The following is a 23590-nucleotide window of genomic DNA, read 5'->3' as shown; positions in this document are numbered from 1 at the left end:
GAACATAAGTGCACAACATATCCTCAAGCATCTAAATAGTCTACTCTGCCTGCCCATCAGTCTATGAGTGAAAGGTTGTACTAAGATTCACCTGAGTACCCAAACCTTACCGAAATCTTTTCCAAAAATTAGTAGTGAATTGTGCTCCCCGATCAGAAATGATGGAAACTGGGGTGCCATGCAACCTGACTATTTCTTTGATATACAACTGAGCATATTATTCTGCTGTATCGGTAGCCTTAACCGGCAAGAAGTGTGCTGATTTCGTGAGTCGATCCATAATCACCTAAATTGGGTCAAACTTATGAGGAGTGCGAGGTAATCCTATCACAAAGTCCATATTAATCATTTCCCACTTCCACATTGGAATTTCTATGTTCTGTGCTAACCCGCCGGGCCGTTGGTGTTCGTCCTTCAATTTTTGACAATTTGGACACTTCACCACAAACTCCGCTACATTCTTCTTCATATCATTCTAGCAGTAGACTTTCTTAAGATCGTGATACATTTTCGTAGAACCTGGGTGCACGGAATACCTATAAGTGTGATCTTCAGTCATAGTTCTTTCACGGAGACCATCCATGTTTGGAACACATAATCTCCCTTGGTATCTTAGTTTACCATCATCCATGCCAAGAGAAAAGTCTATGGCCTTATGTTTATGAATCTTCTCTTTCAATTGCACCAACAATGGATCGTTATATTGTTTCTCTTTGACTTTCACAACAAGCGATGATTCTGCCCTATTTTTCACAATTACCCCTCCTTCACTAGAGTCCGCGAGACGAACCCCCAAACTAGTCAATCGGTGAATGTCTTTGGCCAATGGCCTTTGATATGCCTCCAAGTGAGCCAAACTCCCATAGATTTTCGGCTAAGAGCATCTGCCACAACATTGGCCTTTCCGGGATGATATAGAATATCAATGTCATAGTCCTTGAGTAACTCAAGCCATCTTCTCTGCCTCAAATTCAATTCCTTCTGATTGAAAATATATTGAAGGCTCTTATGGTCCGTGAATATATTAACATGGACCCCATATAAATAATGGCAGCAAATTTTCAATGCAGATACCACTGCCGCAAGTTCTAAATCATGTGTTGGATAGTTCTTTTCATGATTATTTAGTTGCCTAGAATCATAAGATATCACCTTCCCATGTTGCATTAATACACACCCAAGCCCAATTCTTGAAGCATCACAATATAACACAAATCCATCTATACCCTCTGGTAGAGTCAACCTCGGTGCCGTAGTCAATCTTGCTTTCAATTCCTAAGAAACTCTTTTCACAATCATCTGACCATTGGAACCTAATTGTCTTCTGCGTCAATTTGGTCAATGGCAAGGCAAGAGTAGAAAACCCCTCCACAAACTTTCTATAATATCCATCTAAGCCTAAGAAACTGCGAATCTCTGTTGGAGTTATAGGCCTCGGCCAATTCTTCACAGCTGAAATTTTCTAAGGATCAACCTTAATCCCCTCACTAGAGACAACATGACCCAAGAATATGACCGATTCAAGCCAAAATTTACACTTTGAAAACTTTGCATATAACTGGTGCTGACGTAGGGTTTGCAGAACAACCCTGAGATGATCAGTATGTTCTTCTCGACTTCGTGAATATACAAGAATATCATCAATGAACACTATCACAAAAGAATCGAGGAACGACTTGAAAATTCGGTTCATAAGATCCATGAAAGCTGTTGGGGCATTTGTTAGCCCAAAAGACATCACCAAAAATTCAAAGTGCCCATATCGGGTTCTAAAAGTTGTTTTCAGAATATCCCGCTCCCTGATCTTCAATTGATGATACCCGGATCTTAAATAAATCTTGGAGAAGTACCTGGCACATTGCAATTGATCAAACAAGTCATCTATCCTTGGCAGTGGGTACTTATTCTTGATTGTGACCTTATTAAGCTGCCGATAGTCAATACACATTCTCAGTGACCCATCTTTCTTTCTTACAAATAGGACCGGTGCGCCCCAAGGCGACACACTTCGCTGGATAAAACCCTTTTCTAACAAATCTCTCAATTATTCCTTTAGCTCCTTCAATTCTGCCAGTGTCATTCAGTAGGGTGGAATAGATATAGAATGCGTGTTTGTCATCACATCAATCCCAAAATCAATCTCCCTGTTTGGGGGAATCCAAGGGAGTTCATCCGGAAAGACTCCTGGAAATTCATTCATAACAGGTACGGACTCAAGCGTAGGTGCCTCAACATCAGTGTCCATAACTCGGACAAAATGGTAAATACACCCCTTGTTGTTCATTTTCGTGGCCTTAAGGTAAGAAATAAACCTACCATTCAGCACTACATCATCACCCTTCCACTCAATATCTGGCTCATTTGGAAATTCAAACCTAACAGTTCTGGTTCGGCAATCAAGCTTGGCAAAACATGAATAAAGCCAATCCATCCCCATTATCACATCAAAATCGACCATTCTCAATTCAATAAGATCGGCCATGGTGTCCCGACCACGCAACGTGACAACACAATCCCTATAAACCCGTGCGGCCAAAATAGACTCACCAACCGGAGTAGATACAAAGAACGACTCATGAAGTTGTTCTGGTTCTATCCCAAATTCCATAGCAACATAAGGAGTGACATATGACAAAGTGGAATCAGGATCAATAAGAGCATATACATGATGGGATTGGACAGATAATATACCTGTGACAACATCTGGAGAAGTCTCTGATTCCTGACGTCTTCGCATAGCATAAAATCTGCTGGGTCCTCCCGAATTTTGTGCACCACCCCTAGCTGCACCACACCCTGCGGGTGCTGGGGTGCCTCGAGCTGGATGTGCTGTGGATGTAGTAGCTGCAGAATTAGCTAACTGTGCCTCACCTCTGCCCATAATTCGACGGGACGAGCGGCAATCTCTCTGAATATGGCCCCTCACACCAAACCCATAGCATACTGGTAGGTCCATGAAGCAATACCCAAAGTGCATCCTCCCACACTTAGAGCATGGAAGCCTCCGCTGCTGAAACCTTCTATCGGGACGACCCTGCTGGTGGGGTCCCCGGTTGTCTTGAATGGGTCCAGATGACTGTGCACCCATCAAAGACTGGGAAAATCATTGGGATGGTCCTGATGGCCATCCCCTGAATGCCGACCTACCAATACTACCACCGGAAGAACAACCAAATTTGCCCACGGACCGGGCTTTGCTACTACTCTGACGCTCTATTCTATTCTTCAATTTGCGGGTCTCTTTGACTTGGGCAAATGCCACCATCTTACCATAGTTCATATTGAAATTTAAGGCAGCTGTAGAGGCCTCATTAATAACCAAGGGGCTAAGGCCCTGAACAAACTGACGCACTCTAGCCTCCATAGTGGGCAACATGTGAATAGCATACTTGGACAGGCGCGCAAACTCCATATGGTAATCCCACACATTCATACTACCCTGCTTCAGGCTTTCAAATTCAGAGGCACGAGCTGCCTTAGTTTCGGAAGGAAAGAAATGATCCATAAAGGCATCTGTGAATTCACCCCACCTTGCCGGAGGGCTTCCCTCCTCACGAGATTCCTCCCACAACTCAAACCAAGAATAGGCCACCCCTTTCAGGCGGTAAGAGGCCCACTCTACTCCCTCCGTCTCTGTAGTATGCATAACCCGGAGAGTTTTGTGCATCTCATCAATGAAGTCCAGGGGGTCCTCCTCGGGATCAGTACCCGTAAACACTAGAGGATCTGACTGAAGAAACTTGTTCACCCTAGAACTAGCAGGTTCCCCTGGATGACAGGAAGAAGTAGGCCCAACACTCGATCTTTGGGCCTGAGAAGCCACTATCTTTGTCAACATCTGTATGGCTCCCCTAAGTTCAATATCAGACACACCCAAATCGGAAGCTGGAGGTGGAACTGGAATATCAGTTGGAGGAACTGTTGCACCTTCAATAGGTGTAGGGACAAGTGCGGTCTGATCAGCTGTGGTAGAATCAGGTAGTGTAGTAACTTGAGGAATATTTTCACTCCTCGGGTGGTCACCCGCATCATCAATTATAGGATCAACTGTCACTCCTGGGGTGACATTGGCTCTTTGGCCAGCTCTTGCCTTCTTCTTAGGTGCCATGCACTGAAAATTAGAGCAACTCATGACTTAAAGGAGGAACAATCTAACAACCAGCTTTATCACACGATCAATAACATGAAAGAACGGTATTATTCTTAAATGCCCATGTAACATCCTAATTATAGATATGGTCGACAACACACCGATAATAAGGACTCTACTAGACACAGCTCCGAGACATCCTAGGACACTTTAAAACCATAGGCTCTGACACCAAGTTTATCACGCCCCAAAACCGAGGAGCGCGACTAGCGCTCAACCGAGTGAATCCGACCGAGCAAGCCTGTTAGATTTCCTTCTACCCAAACTCATCCACGAATGAAGAAAATACATAGTTTCCTTAATTTAGATAAAAACGTGATCATGTCTACAATACCAATTCACTACCAATGGTTTTCATCATTTTTAAAGTCTCAAATGGGACAAGTAATACAACCACAACATAACATAGTTTGTCTTTCCCAGCACCAATACACAACCCACACTGTGTCTACGGAGCGTCTATAGATAAAGAAGAGTACAATGATAATGCCGGCAACAAGGCGCCGGCTATACCTCAAATAGAATACACAAAGAACAAAAGATACATGACCCCGGGATGAAGTGGGGCTCATCAAGTCAAATGGGAAGAAGGTATACCGCTATCACTAATCAATACCTCCTACTGTGGAACCACCTGCCGCCTCACCCCAATGTATGCGGGTGGATGTATAACCAAAATACCAAGAACCTAGACAAAGCGCCTATGCCACCTCACCCCAATGTATGCAGGTGGAAATGCATCAACGATACCAATACCAACACGAAGCGACTATGCTGCCTCACCCCAATGTATGCAGGTGAAAATGCATCAACGATACCAATACCAACACGAAGCAACTATGCCACCTCACTCCAATGCATGCGGGTGGAAATGCATCAGCAATACCAATACCAACACAAAGCGGTGGAGGTGCAGTCCCAAAATACCATACTCCCCACACAAAGCGGTTATGCCGCCTCACCCTAATATATGCGGGTGGAGGTGTATCACAATCACAATCTCTACACAACTTGGCATAATAACTTTCACATAAATCACGACTTGAAATTATAATATGTGGATACACAACCCATAGTACGGGACACATCCTCAATTTATAATGAAATATGATAAGAGCATTTGAAACATGAATTGAACATATATCTTCATCACAAAACTTATCGAAATACTTGATTTGTGATCAACATCTTGGAACCTACAAGGATAATAGGAATTCCAATTCTTAAAGAAGGCTTTAGCCAACATACATCACTTGAGCTTCCTTACACTCTAAATGTTCCGGAATTCTTAGCAACTTCAATCTATTTTAGAAATATAATAAGTTGAACCAAAATTAGGAAGATGATCATGGTTATATCTCATTTGAGCATTTTATCAAACATTAGGTATCCATAAGGTTTCAAGGTCCTTTTATGGAGAATTCCATCATCACACAACCCAATCTTTACCATGCCTAGTTCAACAATCTTCCTACACCCCTTGATATCATATGCATGTAAAATAAACAACTCTCATGCCCAAAAATTATCTTGCTAATTACCCATTTTCAGAAAATTTCGAAATTAGGGGTTAGGGTGTAGAATCTTACCTCTAGGATGAAGACTTAGTGAGTTTCCCTTCTTAATCTTCCAAAACATAAGCAAGAATTGAAGAACAATTATTGAAGAACACCTTCTCACTCTAGGGTACTCCCTCTCACTCTAAAATGTCAGATTATAGCTCAAAATGGCCTAAATAGTGTGTTTAATGAAATAGGGTTGGGTTTTAAAAACCAAAAATGATGCTCTGGAACAGGTTCTGCGATCGCATATGTGATTGCATTATCAATATGCGGACCGCATATTGGTCGCATAATTGCTTACCAAAACGACCAAAAATCTGCCTGTGTCCGCGGTCACTATGCGGTCCGCATAACTGTTCTGCGATCGCATAATGAATCGCAGAACAGTTATGCGGTCGCATAGTCGACCGCATAATTGCATTCTAGCTGATCCACTTCTGCCTCACTTCTGCGGCCCGCAGAGTGATTCTACGCTCGCATAATGGATCGCAGAAACATGTTTTTCCGCCAAAAATTTTCCTTTACTTTTCGGTGTATTGTTCAACCCAAAAAGTCCGAGCAACCCGTAAAACCAGTTCGGCACCATGAAACATTACTTTCTTTTGTAAAATTTTACGGGGCCTTACATGAATGGTCCCAACACCTGGATCTGTACAATTAAGTGTAGAGTTTAGCACGAGTACAACTTACCCAATGTACTCAACAAGTATCATAACTAACTAGAACAAACAATTTCATCATGTAATAGTAGTTTATCAGGTTCAGTCGGGAGAATAACCTCAACAAAATCTCAAATATGGTACAAATAACTCACAAAGGGGTACAAATAGGCGAAACATAGCATCTTGAAGCCTAGCAATCAATTCAAGGCATGTCATATCCTGAGCACTAACCGGAGCATGAAAATAGTACCCTGGTGCAGGCATATAGGCTCAGTCCCACACATATGCGCCACTCATAGCACGTAGCTATCATAAATAATTCAAGCAACTAGTACCTCAACAAAGTTTAGGTAAGATTCTTACCTCAAGCAAGCCAAATCACTCCTTTAACAAGCCTTTCCCGCGCTTATCATCTCCGGACGGCTCGAATCTAGCATAAATAACTTAATACTATCAATAATAGCCATAGGAAATAATTCCAAAAGATAAAGGTAAAGTCTTGAATCAAATATGCAAAGTCAACCTCTGGCCCGCACCCCGGAACACGACAAAATTCACAAATTCTTAACTCTCATTCAATTACGAGTCCAACCATACTAATTTCGTCCAATTCTATCCAAAAATCGACCCTCAAATCACCAAATCTCACTCTCCAATGCCATGGTCTAAAATACCCAAATTTCACTTCAAATTCATATAAACTAGGTGTAAACAAATCAATGGGTAATCAATATTTTTCAACAAAAGTGATTAAAGTTCACTTACCTCTTCAATTGTAGCAAAACCCTATCAAAAATCTGTAAGGCCCCATAAATTTTGTAAAGGAATTTAAGGTTTCGAGGTGTCGTGGTGGGTTTACATTGAGGTTTCGAGGTGCTCGGACCTTTTGGGTTGAACAATACGCTGGGAGTAAAGGAACAAGTTTTGGCAATAAAAGACATTTCTGCGGGCCACTATGCGGTCGCAGAATCACTCTGCGGGCCGCAGAATGGCCGCAGAGTGAAGCAGTAATTGGGCAAGTTTGGAGAAAAGTCTGCGATCCATTATGCGACCGTTGAACAGGTTTGCGGTGCATTATGTGACCGCAGAACAGGTCTGTGGGCCGCAAAACTGCCCCAGACCCAACCCTTATGTTCCAGTTCAGGGGCACCAAATGTGCGGCCGATTTGCGGACTGCATATCCATTCTGCGGTTACTATGCGACCGCATATTTGTGTTCGGAGCATCATTTTTCTGATTTTTATACCCGAGCCCATTTTGATAAATAACCTTTGGGGCTTATTTTGGGGCATCCATCTGGTGATTTTACATAGAGGTAAGAGTATTTTAGAGAGAGAAAGAGGAACCTAATATTCTAATCATCCATTCTTGTCCCAATCTTCAAGAATCAAGGAAGCCAATCACAAGATCTTCATCTAAGAGGTGAGATTCAAACCCTAGTCTTCAATTTCGAGTTGGGTATGAGATGGGTAATTTGGGAGTATGATTTTTAGGTATGGGAATTTTTATTTATCACATGCATGAGCTAGTAGGGATGGTGGGGAAGTTGTTGAACAATCTTGGTTTTGGTGTTGAATTAGTTGTGGTGTGAAGGAAATCTTGTGGATGAACCTTGTAGTGTAATTTGCACACCTAGTGATTGATAAAATGCTCAAGTGAGCTGGAACTATGAACTCCTTCCTAATTTATGTTTAATTTTGCTATATATCTAAATAGATCGAAGTGGCTAAGATTTCCGGAACGTTGTAGTAAATTAAAAGGCTCAAAGCAAGGTATGTTGGCTAAACTCTTCTTGTAGAATCGAATCCATGATGTCCTCGTAAGTTGTAATTATGACTGGCTCAAGCTCTTATATCTCATGTTCCGAGTTGTTCTTTATAAGCTTGACTATTCCGAACAAACTCTGTGTCGAAAGACATATGTTCAAAATGTGTTCCGAATGCTCTTATCCTATTGTCTTATCTTTCGAGATTGTATTTAATGTGACCATGTGTCGAAATATTATGAATTAAATTATGTCTCAATTGCTAGCTATCATTCCAAATTGTTGAAGAAAGCTCAATGTGCCTAAGATTTCTTATTTTCTCATATGTGAACTAAAAGTCATGATTTAGAGATGTTTTTTTTGTTGATAATCCATGATGAAGTGTGAAAGTGAAAGGGGTGAACATGAAATATGAAATACGGCCGACGTGCCAAGAATGATATTACATTTGTAGCCACTAGTGCCATTGAAATGAAAAGATGCGTAATATACTATGAATTGAGCTAAAAGTCCTTTATATAATAATGTCATTAATGTCCTATGATCAACCGTGACTAGTACAAGTAAGTGGTAGTATGAACGTGAACTATGGCCATTGCCAAAACGAGAATCATGGACTTAGCTAGTGACCCAAGATGACAAAGAGGTATATAATGAGGTGTAAAAGAGACGTCATATGCTTAATGATGATGAACCATAAGAAAATAAATTGGGTCCATGTACCATTGAAATCTACTTAGTGATTTGCCATGCATGTGTTAACGTGAAGAACTATGTTTCTCCATGATGAGCATGAACATGAAGTGTTCCAATGATTCGGGAACTTATGACATTAAACGTAGCGTTAGTCATGTCGCTTGAGTTTATATATGGTTATGTGCATAGTGATGTGTTATGGAAACCCTATGGACGATATATGAAACGCATAGGTATATTGCATTATGAATCCTATGGACAGTCTATGAAACGCATAGGTATATTATGATATGAAATCCTGTGGAAGGTCTATGAAACACATAGGTGCATTGTACATGGAACCCTATGGACGGTCTATGAAACGCATAGGTATATTGTGTTATGAACCGCTTGTACATTCTATGAAACGCATAGGTATATTGTGTTATGAATCCAATGGACGGTCTATGAAACGCATAGGTATATTGTGATATGAAATCCTATGGACGGTCTATGAAACGCATAGGTATTTTGTGATATGAAATCCTATTGACGATCTATGAAACGCATAAGTGCATTGTATATGGAATCTTATGGATGGTCTATGAATGCATAGGTGTATTGTGTATGAAATGTATAGGTGTACGGTATGAATAAACACCATAGACGGTCTATGAAATGCATAGGTGTATAATATGATATGTGAACAGTAAGGATGGTCTATGAAATGTATGGGCGTAAAATAAGAGAGGGATATGGGCGGTCTAGTGAGACACGTTATTAATGCAGACAATAGGTGCCACTTTCATTGGCCTTGTTTGTACATGTTGTTTCAATTACATTATACTATGTATTCCACGCATGGTTCATATGGCTCAGTTGATCCTAAAAGAAGTTTAGAATGATGCAAGTATAATAAGGCTTGATATTTTATTTTATGGGACGTTTCATAGTCTATTGGTGCACTTTAAATTCCTCTTATTTGGGTTACTGCATTTTCATATGTTGTTCTATCTGCCTTTCATACGAGTACTATTCCACATGTACTCACATCCCTTTTGCCGGGGGCGCTGCATCTTTTAATGGATGCAGGTGGTTCCATAGCAGGCGGCATCGATCAGTGAAAGCAGTATACCCTCCTCTCAGCTTCTTGGTGAGCCCCATTTCATACCGGGGTCATGTATCTTTTATTTTCTCATGTATTATGTTTGAGGTATAGTCGGGGCCTTGTTGCCGGCATTATCCTTGTACTCTTTTGTACCCGTTAGAGGCTCCATAGACATGGTGAGGGTTGTATGTTGGTATTGGGAAGGTCAAACTAATGATATTGTAAATGTATCAATGTTCAACTTCTAAACTATGGATGTGCAATGTAATATTTTGAGGACTTTAAAATGAAGTAACTAATGGTAATGAATTGGTATTGTAGACATGATCTCTTTATTGTCTAATTGACGAAAATATGTATTATCTTTATTCATAAGTGAGTTTGGGTAGAAAGTATCTAACAGGCTTGCTTGACTGGGTTCACTCGGTTGAGCGTCGGTCGCGCTCCCGTGTTCGGTGCGTGACAAACATCCGGTCCAACTTTCGCCAAAAAGCCCCAAACCAACCTACGGACCTCCAAATCAATATCTGGACATACTCATAAGTACAAAATCACCATACAAAGCTATCAGAAACATCAAAATTCCATTGCGGAGTCGTCTATATAAAAGTCAAACTCCAATCAACCCTTCTAACTTAAGCCTCCAACCTTTAGACTAAGTGTCCCAATTTACTCCGAAATAACTCCGAAACCAAACCAACCGCCCTGGCAAGTAACAAAACCACAAATGAACATAGAAGAGGCAATAGATAGGGGAACGGGGCTATAATGCATAAAATGACCGGTTGGGTCGTTATATTCTCCCCCTCTTAAACAAATATTCATTCTCGAACGAGTCTAGAATCATACCCGGAGTCTCAAATAGGTGTGGATATCTGCTCTGCATCTCCCGCTCTTCCTCCCAAGTAGCCTCCTCGACCGGCTGACCTCTCCAATGAACTTTCAACAATGCTATATTCTTCGACCTCAACTTTCGAACCTGTCGGTCCAAAATGGCCACTGACTCCATATCATAAGTCAAATCCCCATTCAGTTGTACCGTGATGAAGTCCAAAATATATGATGGATCACCATAATACTTCTGGAGCATAGAAACATGAAACATTGCATGAACACCTGATAGACTAGGTAGTAATGCAAGTCTGTAAGCCACCTTTCCCACTCTCTCAAGCACCTCAAAAAGACCAACATACTGAGGGCTCAACTTGCCCTTCTTCCCGAAACTCATCACATCCTTCATGGGCAAAACTCTGAGCTAAACCTTCTCACCCACCATGTATGCAACATTACGAACCTTCCTATCAGCATAACTCTTCTTTCTGGTCTGTGCTGTATGAAGCTGCTCCTGGATCACCTTCACCTTTTCCAAGGCATCACGAACTAAATCAGCGCCCAACAACCTAGCTTTCCCAGGCTCAAACCAACAAACCGGAGAATGACACTTCATAAAGAGCTATCTCGATACTCAACTTGAAGTTGTTGTTGTAGGCGAACTCTGCTAATGGGAGAAAAAGATCCCACAAACCTCCAAAATCCCTAACACATGCTCGTAACATATCCTCCAAGAACTGAATAGTGCGCTCGGAATGTCCGTCCATCTGAGGATGGAATTCGGTACTCAACTCAACCCAAGTGCCCAACTCTCATTGCACTGCTCTCCAAAATTGCGATGTGAATTGCGTGCCTCGGTCAGAAATGATGAAAATGGGCACGCCATCAAGCGGATAATCTCTTGGATGTAAATATGAGCCAACTGCTCTGTAGAATAGGAAGTGACCAATGAAATGAAGTGTGCAGACTTAGTCAACCGATTCACAATAATCTAGAATTCGTCATACTTCCTCAAGGTCCGTGGCAATCCTACCACAAAATCCATAGTGATGCGCTCCCGGTATCTCCAATCTCTGAATCAACTCTTTCGGTTTCTGATGCTCATACTTCACCTGTTGACAATTCAAACACCGAGATACATAAGTAATGATATCTCTCTTTATTCTCCGCCACCAATAGTGTTGTTTCAGGTCACGGTACATCTTCGTGACACCTGGGTGAATGGAATATCGCGAGCTATGAGCCTCCTCAAAAATCAAATCTATCAACCCATCAACATTTGGAACACAAATCCAGCCTTGAAATTGCATAACACGGTCATCACCAATCACAACCTCCTTAGCACCAACCCGCGGCACCATGTCCTTCAACACCAACAAGTGAGGATCATCAAACTGGTGAGCCTTGATACGCTCCAACAACGATGACTATGGAATAACCCTAGCAAGAATATTGCCAAGGCTCCGAAACATCCAATTTCACAAATTGATTGGCCAAGGCCTGAACATCCATGGCTAGTGGCCTCTCTACTATCGGTAAATATGCCAAACTGCCCATACTCTCTGCCTTCCTACTCAATGCATCGGCCACCATATTGGCCTACCCCAGATGATATAATATGGTGATATCATAGTCTCTTATCAACTATAACCATCTTCGTTGCTGCAAATTAAGATCATTCTACTTGAATAGGTGTTGGAGACTCCGATGGTCGATATAGATCTCACAATGAACACTCTACGAATTGTGCCTCCAAATCTTCAATGCATGAACAATAGCTGCCAAATCTAAGTCATGCATATGGTAATTCTTCTCATGAACCTTCAACTGCCGATACGCGTCGGAAATCACCCTACCATTCTACATCAACACCACGCCAAGCCCAATACGCAACGCATCACAATACATGATGTAAGATCCCGAACTTGTAGGTAACACCAACACTAGGGCTATAGTCAATGCAGTCTTGAGCTTCTGAAATCTCTCCTCAAACTCATCAGATCACCTGAAATGGGGCACCCTTGTGGGTCAATCTAGTCAAAGGTGCAGCAATGGATGACAAACCCTCCACAAAATGGTGATAATACCTTGCCAAATCGAGAAAGCTCCGAATCTCATTAGTTGAAGACGGTCTGGGCCAACTTTGAACTGCCTCAATCTTCTTCGGATTTACCTTGATCCCCTCACTAGACACCGCAGGGCCCAAGAATGCCACTGAATCAAGCCAAAACTGACACTTGGAGAATTTAGCATATAGCTTCTTCTCCCTCAAGGTCTGGAGTACAATCCTCGAATGCTGCTCATGATCCTCCTGGCTGCGTGAGTACACCAATATATCATTAATGAATACTATGACAAAAGAATCAAGATACATCTGGATCACACTATTCATCAGGTGCATAAAGGCTGCTGGGGCATTGGTCAGCCCAAAAGGCATCACAAGAAACTCGCAGTGACCATGTGTGTCCTTAATGCCGTCTTCACAATATCAGAATCCCGAATCTTCAACTGATGATACCCCGACCTCAATTCAATCTTCGAGAACACTCTAGCACCCTGAAGCTGATCAAATAAGTCATTAATGCGCAGTAGTGGATACTTGTTCTTAATTGTAACTTTGTTCAGTTACCAGTAGTCAATACACATCCTCATAGTACCATCATTCTTCTTAAAAAATAGAACCGTCGCACCCCAAGGTGACGCAATGGGCCTGATGAAGCCCTTATCAAGAAATTCCTAAAGTTGTTCCTTTAACTCTTTAATTCCGCCGGTGCCATGCGATACGGTTGAATATGGATGGGCTGAGTGTCCGACACCAGGTCAATACCAAACTCAATGCCCCTATCAAGTAGCATACTCGGTAGGTCTGCAAGAAATATATCTAGGAAGTCTCTCACTACCAGAGCTAACTCCATGGTAGGAGCATCAGCATTATCCCTTACGAAGGCCAAATATGCAAAACATCCCTTCTCAACCATCCGTTGAGCCATCAAAAATGAAATCAGTCTACTGGGAACATAATCTAGTGAACCTCTCCACTCAACCCTAGGCAACCCCGACATCGCCAATGTCACGGTCTTAGCGTGACAATCCAGAATAGCGTGACATAGTGAAAACAAATCCATGCCTAAAATCACATCAAAATCAACCATGCTAAGTAGTAAAAGATCAACTCTTGACTCTAATCCCCCAATAGTGACCACACACGACAGATAGACACGGTCCACAATAAAAGAATTACCCAACGGTATAGATACATGAACAGGCATAACTAAAGAATTTGGCATGTGTAAGTAACAAGCAAAGTATGATGACACATATGAATAAGTGGAACCAGGGTCAATTAATACCGAAGAATACATGTGGCGCACTTGTTTGACCAAAATTCTAGATCTAGGTTTGAACAATTAGATTTTTTAATAGAATAGATTTAATCTTAGCCAATATTAATATCCAAAAGATCATTTAACGAATTTCATGGAAAAATGTCACAAGTTCAGTTTTCTTAAAAATAAACATGTAATAGTAGACAATATTCAATGGCCCAAGAACAAAGACAATAGCATTAAATAGTCATAAATGATATATATTGGCATTTATATAAATAAATGCAAGAGAGGTAACCGAAAAGGGGTGAGATTCCGTGATATTCTTCCTGACAATGATAAATGATTAATGAGCCTTTGAATATTCGGATTCTCCTTGGATCGTGGGAGAGAAGTTAGACACAGATTTGGAGAAAAGGTATATTTTTTATGTATGTAATAAAGCAAGAATCTTCAGAGAAAGTCAATATATTGTTTTTTTACAATTAGTGTCCAATCCCCCATATAACTACATATCTTTCTATTTATAAAGGCACACGGGCCACCAAAATCCTAATAGTACGGATGGGAGGAATATCCCCTAGAATATTCTCTATAATATCTTATCTCTAAAACTAACCGTTACTGTCCTTTTAAAAGGAGTGCTCATCCTCGTCCCTCTATTGAGTCAGATCGACCTCATTTTCTTCCTTTGTCAAATTACTTCGACCTCGTCTTCGTTGTCACGCCCCGAACCTAGGAGCGAGACAAACACCCGGTGCCTTACCTAACCTGGCGTACCAAATTGCGACTAAGGGACTCTGAACACATAATGTCATACTTTGGCCATGGGGCCACCTTGCAAGACAATTTGCGAAGCAAAATATAAAACTGAATGGAAACTAGCGCTAACTAAACATCAATATAAAGCTAGGCTGAAAAGGCCGTCATAGCTACTACAGCTGACAAACCACCAAATTATACATACCAGGCCTACAAACCCAACATACTGCACTAACCAACAGGATATGTCTACAAGCCTCTACTGATAGATGTACTATGATCGGAACAGGGCCCCGACCTACCCATAACATATATACAGATATACATAAGATGTACACAACACTCTAGACCTGGCAACTCCGAAAGGCGTGGAGCTTACCGATCAGGCTGAACTCGGGAAACACCTACTGAGGAGATCTACTCGTCTGTCTATCTGAACCTGCATGCATGAAATGCAGCGTCCCCGGAAAAGGGACGTCAGTACGAAATAATGTACCGAGTATGTAAGGCAATAACATAACTGAAAATCGAAACTGAACTGATAATATAATAACTGGAAGTAACTGGCAGTCAAAGATGATCTGGAGATATACTTACCTGCTGATACTGACTCAACTCCTTCAATATAGTAAGTAAAATAATTGTACGGCCTTATAAGGCTCGGTATATATAACTGCTCTGCCATAGTAGGCTCGCTCATAGGCATTCAGCCATACTAGGCTATGTATCTCGACCATGCTGGGCTCGCTCATAGGCGCTCGGCCACAGTAGGCTCGGTATATAACTTTCCATCTGATCAGAGGTTGCCCAATAGGGGCCTGCCCATCGATTATAGCTCGATGGTAATGAAAATACTGTAATACTGTATATATAGGCTTGCTGCTCTCTTGACTGGAAGAAGACAATACTAAAATTGAATATAGAGTCTCGATAAGGAATAATATTGTAACTTATGAGACTAGAATAGTGTGAATAAATTCATGAATATGAACTTCTCTTTTTGTCTCATTACTAACACATGTAGCTACGAGATCATGCCAAAATGAAGGAAGGCTTAGCCTTAACATACCTTATCACAATCTTTCCAATCACCAAGTTGAACTCACCTCTTCGCACCTTAATCTACAAGAATGATAATAATACTATCGTTAAGTTACGAAAGGTACAACTATCGCACAATGAACGACAAACCTATTTTGTATTAAAACGGGCAGCATCTCCCCTATAATCCTTACTTCCTCCAAATTCAAGATAACACCAACAATACAAGAACAGAATAATAACAACATATATACATCATTTTTCAGCCCTATATACACCATCAAATACTACAAAACAGCCCAACACACCCCAATCTCTTCGTACACAAAACGACCACCGTAGTAGTGTCAAACGATCCAAAAATGTTATGACGAACGACCAGCCAACCACCCTACATTTATATGGTGTTTATAAACCCCCTTCCTCCTCCAAAACTCCACAAAATAGTAGTAAAACACGCAGCCCAACAGCAACACAAAACAGTCCACAAAACAGTCCGCTACAAGTGAATAACTCGAACTCACGGCTTCCGATCACCGTCCCGTGAGTTCTTACAAGTATAGAACGACTTACCATGAATTTACAGAAGAAAAATTGGATGAAAGAGAGAAGTAAACTCACCTTATTTGTTGGATAACTCAGCTCTTATCTTGGTTCTTCAAACTCTAGGTTTTACCTCCAATTGGAACTTGAAAGGGAGAGAAAATCAATTAGGGTTTATGGGAAATTTTTGGGAGGATTCTTTGCAGAGCTTATGTCTGGTTATTATGCTCTATTTTAAGTCTAATATATGAAGAAAATAGGCCCTTAAAAGGCCTCTTTGGACGAACCGAAATGGCCCCATTTTTTTGGGCTCTCATTTAAGCAAGTAGGTGACACACCTACTTGTCACCTAGCAGCTTGCGCAGTATCGCACAAATGCCCATATCTTTCTACTCCAATGTCGTATTGACAAACGGTTTAATGCGTTGGAAAATAGACTCATAGATCTTTAATGTGATGGGTGGAACACCCCATATCTCTAAGTATATTGGTAGAAAATCGCAGTTACATTTGACCCAAAGTTTCAGTAAAAATGAATGTAACTTGTGATGACTATCATCGACTTTTGTTTCACAACTCTCTTGACTTCAAAACACAACACACGGATGTCATACGACTAATATAAATGATAACATAATCTCCTTATCATGTTAAGCACCCTAGTCTCACCCCAAAGGTATATGTTATAACATTCCCAACTTGTCGACTTTCGACGAAACATTATTTTCTTCAATTGCTTTAGCTTCTGAACCGTCCAACCCTCTTTGTACTTGTTGTTCATGATCTTCAATATTTGTAACCTCAGAGGTAACATGATTAAATTAATTTATATACTTTTAAATATTATCTCATTTTTGGTCCTACATTAGTTTGCTTACGATGCATTTTTATGTACGAAAATATAGGGTGTAACATCATTCCCCCCTTGGAAACATTCGTCCTCGAATGTTTACTCTTAGAGACTTTGGAAACTTTTGCCAGAGTATCCTTCGTACACTAGGTTAAAACCAACCTGTACGTAGCTAGAAAACATACTATGCATGCCACACATGGCCAATGTTTATAAATAGCAACACTTTGCCTTACCAACCGTAAATCATAAATACTAAAAGTGAAAAATAAAAGCTTACCTGCTGACCTGCTAGCCTGAATAGAGCTGTGTTGTAGCATCCCATCTCGAGCCATATCTTCAGTTTGAAATAGGTGGGGGTATTTAGACTTCATTTCTTCCTCTGATTCCCACGTCATCTCTTCTACATTCTATCTCCTCCATAAAACCTTTACGGAAGCTACCTCCTTATTTCGTAGATTGCGGATTTGTCGGTCTAGGATGGCAACTGGAATTTTCTCGTATGACAAGTCCTCTGTAATCTGTACATCATCCGTGGGCACCACTCGGGTAGGATCGCCAATGCACTTTCGTAGCATAGATACGTGAAAAACCGGATGGACAGACTCCAATTCTGAGGGCAACTCTAACTCATAAGCTACTTGGCCCACTCTCCGAATGATCCTATAAGGCCCAATATACCGTGGGCTAAGCTTGCCTTTCTTGCCAAACCTCATCACGCCCTTCATAGGTGATACCTTTAAGAATACCCAGTCATTAATCCTGAACTCTAAGTCTCGTCGCCGCACGTCAGAATATGACTTCTGACGACTCTGAGCTGTCAACAGTCGCTCCCGGATAAGCTTTACTTTCTCTATGGCCTGTTGAACCAGGTCTGGCCCATATAACCCAGATTCCCCAACATCAAACCACCCTATAGGAGATCTGCACTTACGCCCATACAAAGCCTCGTACGGAGCCATCTGAATACTGGAGTGGTAACTGTTATTATATGCAAACTCGACAAGAGGTAGATGTTCATCCCAACTTCTTTTAAAATCCAACACACATACTCGTAACATATCCTCGAGCGTCTGAATTGTGCGCTCGGCTTGTCCATCAGTCTGTGGATGAAAAGCTGTGCTGAGATTCACCTGAGTCCCTAGACCTCTCTGAAATGACCTCCAAAAATGTGCTGTAAACTGAGCCCCACGGTCAGATATAATAGAAACTGGTACTCTGTGTAGCCGCACTATCTCCTTAATATATAACTTTGCATAATCTTCTGCTGTATATGTAGATCTGACCGGTAGGAAGTGAGCTGATTTCGTGAGCCTATCGACTATCACCTATATGGAATCGAACTTACGATTAGAACGAGGTAAACCCGTGATAAAGTCCATGTTTATCGCCTCCCATTTCCATGTCGGGATCTCTATAGTCTGCATTAGCCCTCCAGGCTTCTGGTGCTCTATCTTCACTTGCTGGCAACTAGTACATTGGGCGACAAACTCAGCAATGTTCTTCTTCATATCATTCCACCAGTACACATCCTTAATGTCATGATACATCTTCGTCGACCCAGGATGGATGGAATACCATGAATAATGTGCCTCTGACATAATCCTGTCTCGTAGCCCTGCTACATCTGGAACACACAAACGACCCCTATATCTGAGAACCCCATCTCCCTTTAGCTCTAACAGTGGCTTCTTCTGCTGCGGAACTCGCTCTCTCAGCTCGACCAACTCTGGGTCCTCGTACTGCCTTTCCTTGACTTCCGCTATGAGGGATGATTTTGTAGTGTTTTGGAGTACAACTCCACCATCCTCAGAATCTACTAACCGAACCCCCAACGAAGACAATTGATGAATCTCTCTAGCTAATTGTCTTTTCTTGGGCTCTACATGTGCTAAGCTACCCATAGATCGGCGACTTAAGGCATCTGCTACAACATTAGCTTTCCCTGGATGGTAGAGAATGTTAACATCGTAATCTTTCAATAACTCAAGCCATCGCCTCTGTCGCAAATTCAACTCTTTCTGCTTGAAGATATATTGTAGGCTTTTATAATTAGTAAATACATCAACATGAACACCATATAAATAATGCCGCCATATCTTAAGTGCATGGACAACCGCAGCTAACTCGAGGTCGTGGGTCGGATAATTCCTCTCGTGCTTCCTCAACTGCCTTGAAGCATATGCAATTACCTTCCCATGTTGCATCAGGACACATCCTAACCCGACACCTGATGCATCACAATACACGGCATAACCCTCTAGACCCTTCTGGAAGTGTTAGAACTGGAGCTGAGGTCAACCTGTTCTTAAGCTCTTGGAAACTCCGCTCGCAAGCCTCTGTCCATTGAAACTTAGTTTCTTTCTGTGTCAACTTCGTCAATGGTGCCGAAAGGGAAGAAAAACCCTCTACGAACCTCCGATAGTATCCTGCTAAGCCTAGAAAGCTATGAACCTCTGTCGGAGTGGTAGGTCTAGGCCAAGATTTCACGGCCTCAATCTTCTGAGTGTCCACCTTTATCCCTTCATCTGATACAATATGCCCCAAGAATGCTACAGACTTCAACCAGAACTCACATTTAGAAAACTTAGCATACGACTTACGATCACGGAGGGTTTGGAGTACCGCTCGCAGGTGGTCCGCATGCTCATCCTCTGAACGGGAATAAACCAGAATATCATCAATAAATACTATCACGAACAAATCTAAAAATGGTCGGAATAGGCTATTCATCAAGTCCATAAATACAGCGGGTGCATTAGTCAACCCGAAGGACATGACAAGGAACTCGAAGTGGCCATATCAGGTCCTGAAGGCTGTCTTCGGATTATCTTTTTCCCGAACTCTAACTTGGTGGTACCCCAACCTCAAATCTATCTTTGAAAAGCATCTAGCCCCTGCAACTGATCAAACAAGTCATCGATCCTTGGAAGTGGATACTTATTCTTAATAGTTACCTTGTTCAGCTGCCTATAATCGATACACATCCTCAGCGAGCCATCTTTCTTCCGCACAGTACTGGTGCACCCCAAGGTGAGGTACTGGGCCTGATGTAACCTTTCTCCAACAAATCTTTTAACTGCTCCTTCAACTCCTTTAATTCGCCAGGTGCCATTCTATACGGAGGGACGGATATTGGTTGAGTTCCTGGAAGCAAATCGATGCTAAAATCAATCTCTCGCTTTGGAGGAATACCTGGAAGCTCATCTAGAGACACATCTGCATACTCTTTGACTACGGGAATAGACTGAAGTGTAGGTATCTCAGCATCTGCATCTCTAACTCGCACAATATGATAAATGCACCCTTTTGCGATCATTTTCCTCGCCTTCAGATAGGAAATAAACCTACCTCTGGGTATTGGTGTATTACCTACCCATTCAAGGACTGGCTCACCCAAAAAATGAAATCTGGCTGCCTTTGCTCGGCAATCAACTGTGGCATAGCAAGCTGCCAACCAGTCCATGCCCATGATAGCATCAAAATCCATCATCTCTAGCTCAACTAGGTCAGCTGAGGTCTGACGACTACAAATTGTCACCGTACAACCTCGGTAAACCCGTCTAGCAATAATCGATTCTCCGATCGGTGTAGATACCGCAAAAGGATCACTTAGTATTTCAGGCACTATACCAAACTTCCTCGCGACAAATGGGGTAATATATGATAAAGTAGATCCTGGGTCTATCAAAGCATAAGCATCGTGAGAGAAAATGGTTAATATACCTGTCACAACGTCTGGTGAAGACTCCTGGTCCTGTCGACCCGCTAAAGCATAGATACGGTTCTGATTACCACTTGAACTGGAACCTCTACCTCTGCCCCGACCTCTACCAGCCGAAGACTGAGACTCGCGCCCTGAAGGATGCACGGACATAGATGATCCTGTTGCTGAACTCGCTGGTTGTGCCATTCCCCCCGAATCTCTATTTGGGCAATCCCGCATCATATGCCCTGGACGCCCACATGTATAACAAGCATCAGAACCTGCTCGGCATTGGCCCAAGTGTCCTCTACCACAGATGTCACACCGTGGAGGAAATGACTATGTCTGCGCAGATCCTCGCTGTCGCTGCAAACCCAATGCCCATGAGCTCTCACCTGGGCCTGACTGAGTATAGCGGTCATACCTGTAACCCTGTAACTGAGGTGGCAGAGGCCTAGGTGGCCGTCCGAAGTACTGGGTCCTATAACTACCCTGATATTTCTCCTGAGACCTGGGAAATCTCATCCTCTTACGTTGCCCTTGCTCAGCCCTCTCTGTACCCTGCTGCCGACGCCTACCCCTTTCTATATTCTGGGTGAATGCCTGAATCCGGGAGATATCCATACTATCCTGCAATGCAGCGGTGGCACATGCCTCGGTTAACTCTGGGGCTAACCCTGCTATAAACCTATGAATCATGTCCCGTATAGTAGCAACTATGGATGGTGCATATCTGGCCAATAAGTCAAAACGGAGACTATACTCTCGAACACTCATATTACCCTGCTTGAGGGCTAGAAACTGATCGACTCGAGCCTGTCGGATCTCCCGTGGTAAGTACTGGTCAAGGAAGGCATCTGAAAAATTCTCCCAAATAGCTGGAGGTGCATCACGTCCCCTGGACCTCTCCCATCCCTCATACCAAAGGATGGCTATATCTCGGAGTCGAAAAGCTGCTAGCTCAACTGCCTCTTTCTCTGTGGCATGCATAACACGAAAGATCCTGTGAAGCTGATCTATGAAATCCTGCGGGTCCTCCCTCTGATCTGTCCCCGTGAACTCTGGGGGACTCAAAGCAATAAACTCTCGGACCCTTGAACTCCCAGACCCCTCAGAAGTTCCTGCACTAGCTGATGCCCTAGCCTGTTGCTGGGTAGCTACCAACTGTGTCAACAAATGCACCGCACTCCTTAAGTCCTGATCTGATGGAAGTGGAGGGGGAACTGGATGTGCGGTTTCCCTAGGAATCTCCGTAGTTGGTGGAGGAGCCGGTAATGGCTGAGTAGGGGTCTCACCTTGAGCCTCAGACTGGGCCCCATCTACTGGGGGTACCCTGCTGGTCCCCTCACCTACTGCTGTATCTCTCCTCTGGCTAGCCGTAGTCTTCCTAGTCACCGTCATCTGTGCATGCAAACACCAACACATAAGTTTAATTCAAATTTCCTATAACTCAGTTCTGTAGCACGATTTAGATTTCAAAGAAGGGTAACCAACTCCTAAATGCCCTGTAGTGCCCTGCTTATATAATGTGGTGCACAACACATCTATAAACAAGACTCTACTAGACACGGCTTGTAGACTCCCTAGGATAGAACTGCTCTGATACCAAGTTTGTCACGCCCCGAACCTAGGAGCGAGACAAGCACCCGGTGCCTCACCTAACCTGGCGTACCAAATTGCGACTAAGGGACTCTGAACACATAATGTCATACTTTGGCCATGGGGCCACCTTGCAAGACAATTTGCGAAGCAAAATATAAAACTGAATGGAAACTAGCGCTAACTAAACATCAATATAAAGCTAGGCTGAAAAGGCCGTCATAGCTACTACAGCTGACAAACCACCAAATTATACATACCAGGCCTACAAACCCAACATACTGCACTAACCAACAGGATATGTCTACAAGCCTCTACTGATAGATGTACTATGATCGGAACAGGGCCCCGACCTACCCATAACATATATACAGATATACATAAGATGTACACAACACTCTAGACCTGGCAACTCCGAAAGACGTGGAGCTTACCGATCAGGCTGAACTCGGGAAACACCTACTAAGGAGATCTACTCGTCTGTCTATCTGAACCTGCATGCATGAAATGCAGCGTCCCCGGAAAAGGGACGTCAGTACGAAATAATGTACCGAGTATATAAGGCAATAACATAACTGAAAATCGAAACTGAACTGATAATATAATAACTGGAAGTAACTGGCAGTCAAAGATGATCTGGAGATATACTTACCTGCTGATACTGACTCAACTCCTTCAATATAGTAAGTAAAATAATTGTACGGCCTTATAAGGCTCGGTATATATAACTGCTCTGCCATAGTAGGCTCGCTCATAGGCGCTCAGCCATACTAGGCTATGTATCTCGACCATGCTGGGCTCGCTCATAGGCGCTCGGCCACAGTAGGCTCGGTATATAACTTTCCATCTGATCAGAGGTTGCCCAATAGGGGCCTGCCCATCGATTATAGCTCGATGGTAATGAAAATACTGTAATACTGTATATATAGGCTTGCTGCTCTCTTGACTGGAAGAAGACAATACTAAAATTGAATATAGAGTCTCGATAAGGAATAATATTGTAACTTATG

The 23590-nt window shown here is 42.4% G+C and overlaps 2 protein-coding genes across 2 annotated transcripts; both read right to left on the bottom strand.

Moving 5' to 3' along the window:
* Positions 1–3103: 3103 nt before the first annotated feature.
* LOC138895888 (uncharacterized) lies at positions 3104–11162 on the bottom strand. Its single transcript, XM_070180638.1, has 2 exons — positions 10902–11162; positions 3104–4111 (listed from the first exon to the last, which is right to left on the bottom strand). Exons 1-2 carry the CDS (start codon positions 11160–11162, stop codon positions 3104–3106), a joined length of 1269 nt encoding a protein of 422 aa, XP_070036739.1.
* Positions 11163–11177: 15 nt separating this feature from the next.
* LOC138895887 (uncharacterized) lies at positions 11178–12114 on the bottom strand. Its single transcript, XM_070180637.1, has 2 exons — positions 11761–12114; positions 11178–11336 (listed from the first exon to the last, which is right to left on the bottom strand). The coding sequence occupies exons 1-2, from the start codon at positions 12112–12114 to the stop codon at positions 11178–11180; spliced, it is 513 nt and encodes a 170-aa protein (XP_070036738.1).
* Between the last annotated feature and the right edge of the window lie 11476 nt (positions 12115–23590).

This window comes from Nicotiana tomentosiformis, chromosome 7 (genome assembly GCF_000390325.3).
Source record: "Nicotiana tomentosiformis chromosome 7, ASM39032v3, whole genome shotgun sequence".
NCBI lineage: Eukaryota > Viridiplantae > Streptophyta > Magnoliopsida > Solanales > Solanaceae > Nicotiana > Nicotiana tomentosiformis.
The sequence above is the reverse complement of the archived record's forward strand: the minus strand, read 5'-3'. Positions and strand labels throughout refer to the sequence as shown.

What these genes read in the sequence shown, in the direction of transcription:
- LOC138895888 (XM_070180638.1), bottom strand. Translation starts at nt 11,162, where the DNA reads ATGAAGGATGTGATGAGTTTCGGGAAGAAGGGCAAGTTGAGCCCTCAG. An exon ending in TGGCCATTTTGGACCGACAG is followed by an intron (nt 4,112 to 10,901) that starts GTTCGAAAGTTG and finishes TCTAATTTTCAG; the next exon opens with TGCATGGCACCTAAGAAGAA.
- LOC138895887 (XM_070180637.1), bottom strand. Translation starts at nt 12,114, where the DNA reads ATGGTGCCGCGGGTTGGTGCTAAGGAGGTTGTGATTGGTGATGACCGT. An exon ending in TTGCCACGGACCTTGAGGAA is followed by an intron (nt 11,337 to 11,760) that starts GTATGACGAATT and finishes TGTTGGTTTGAG; the next exon opens with CCTGGGAAAGCTAGGTTGTT.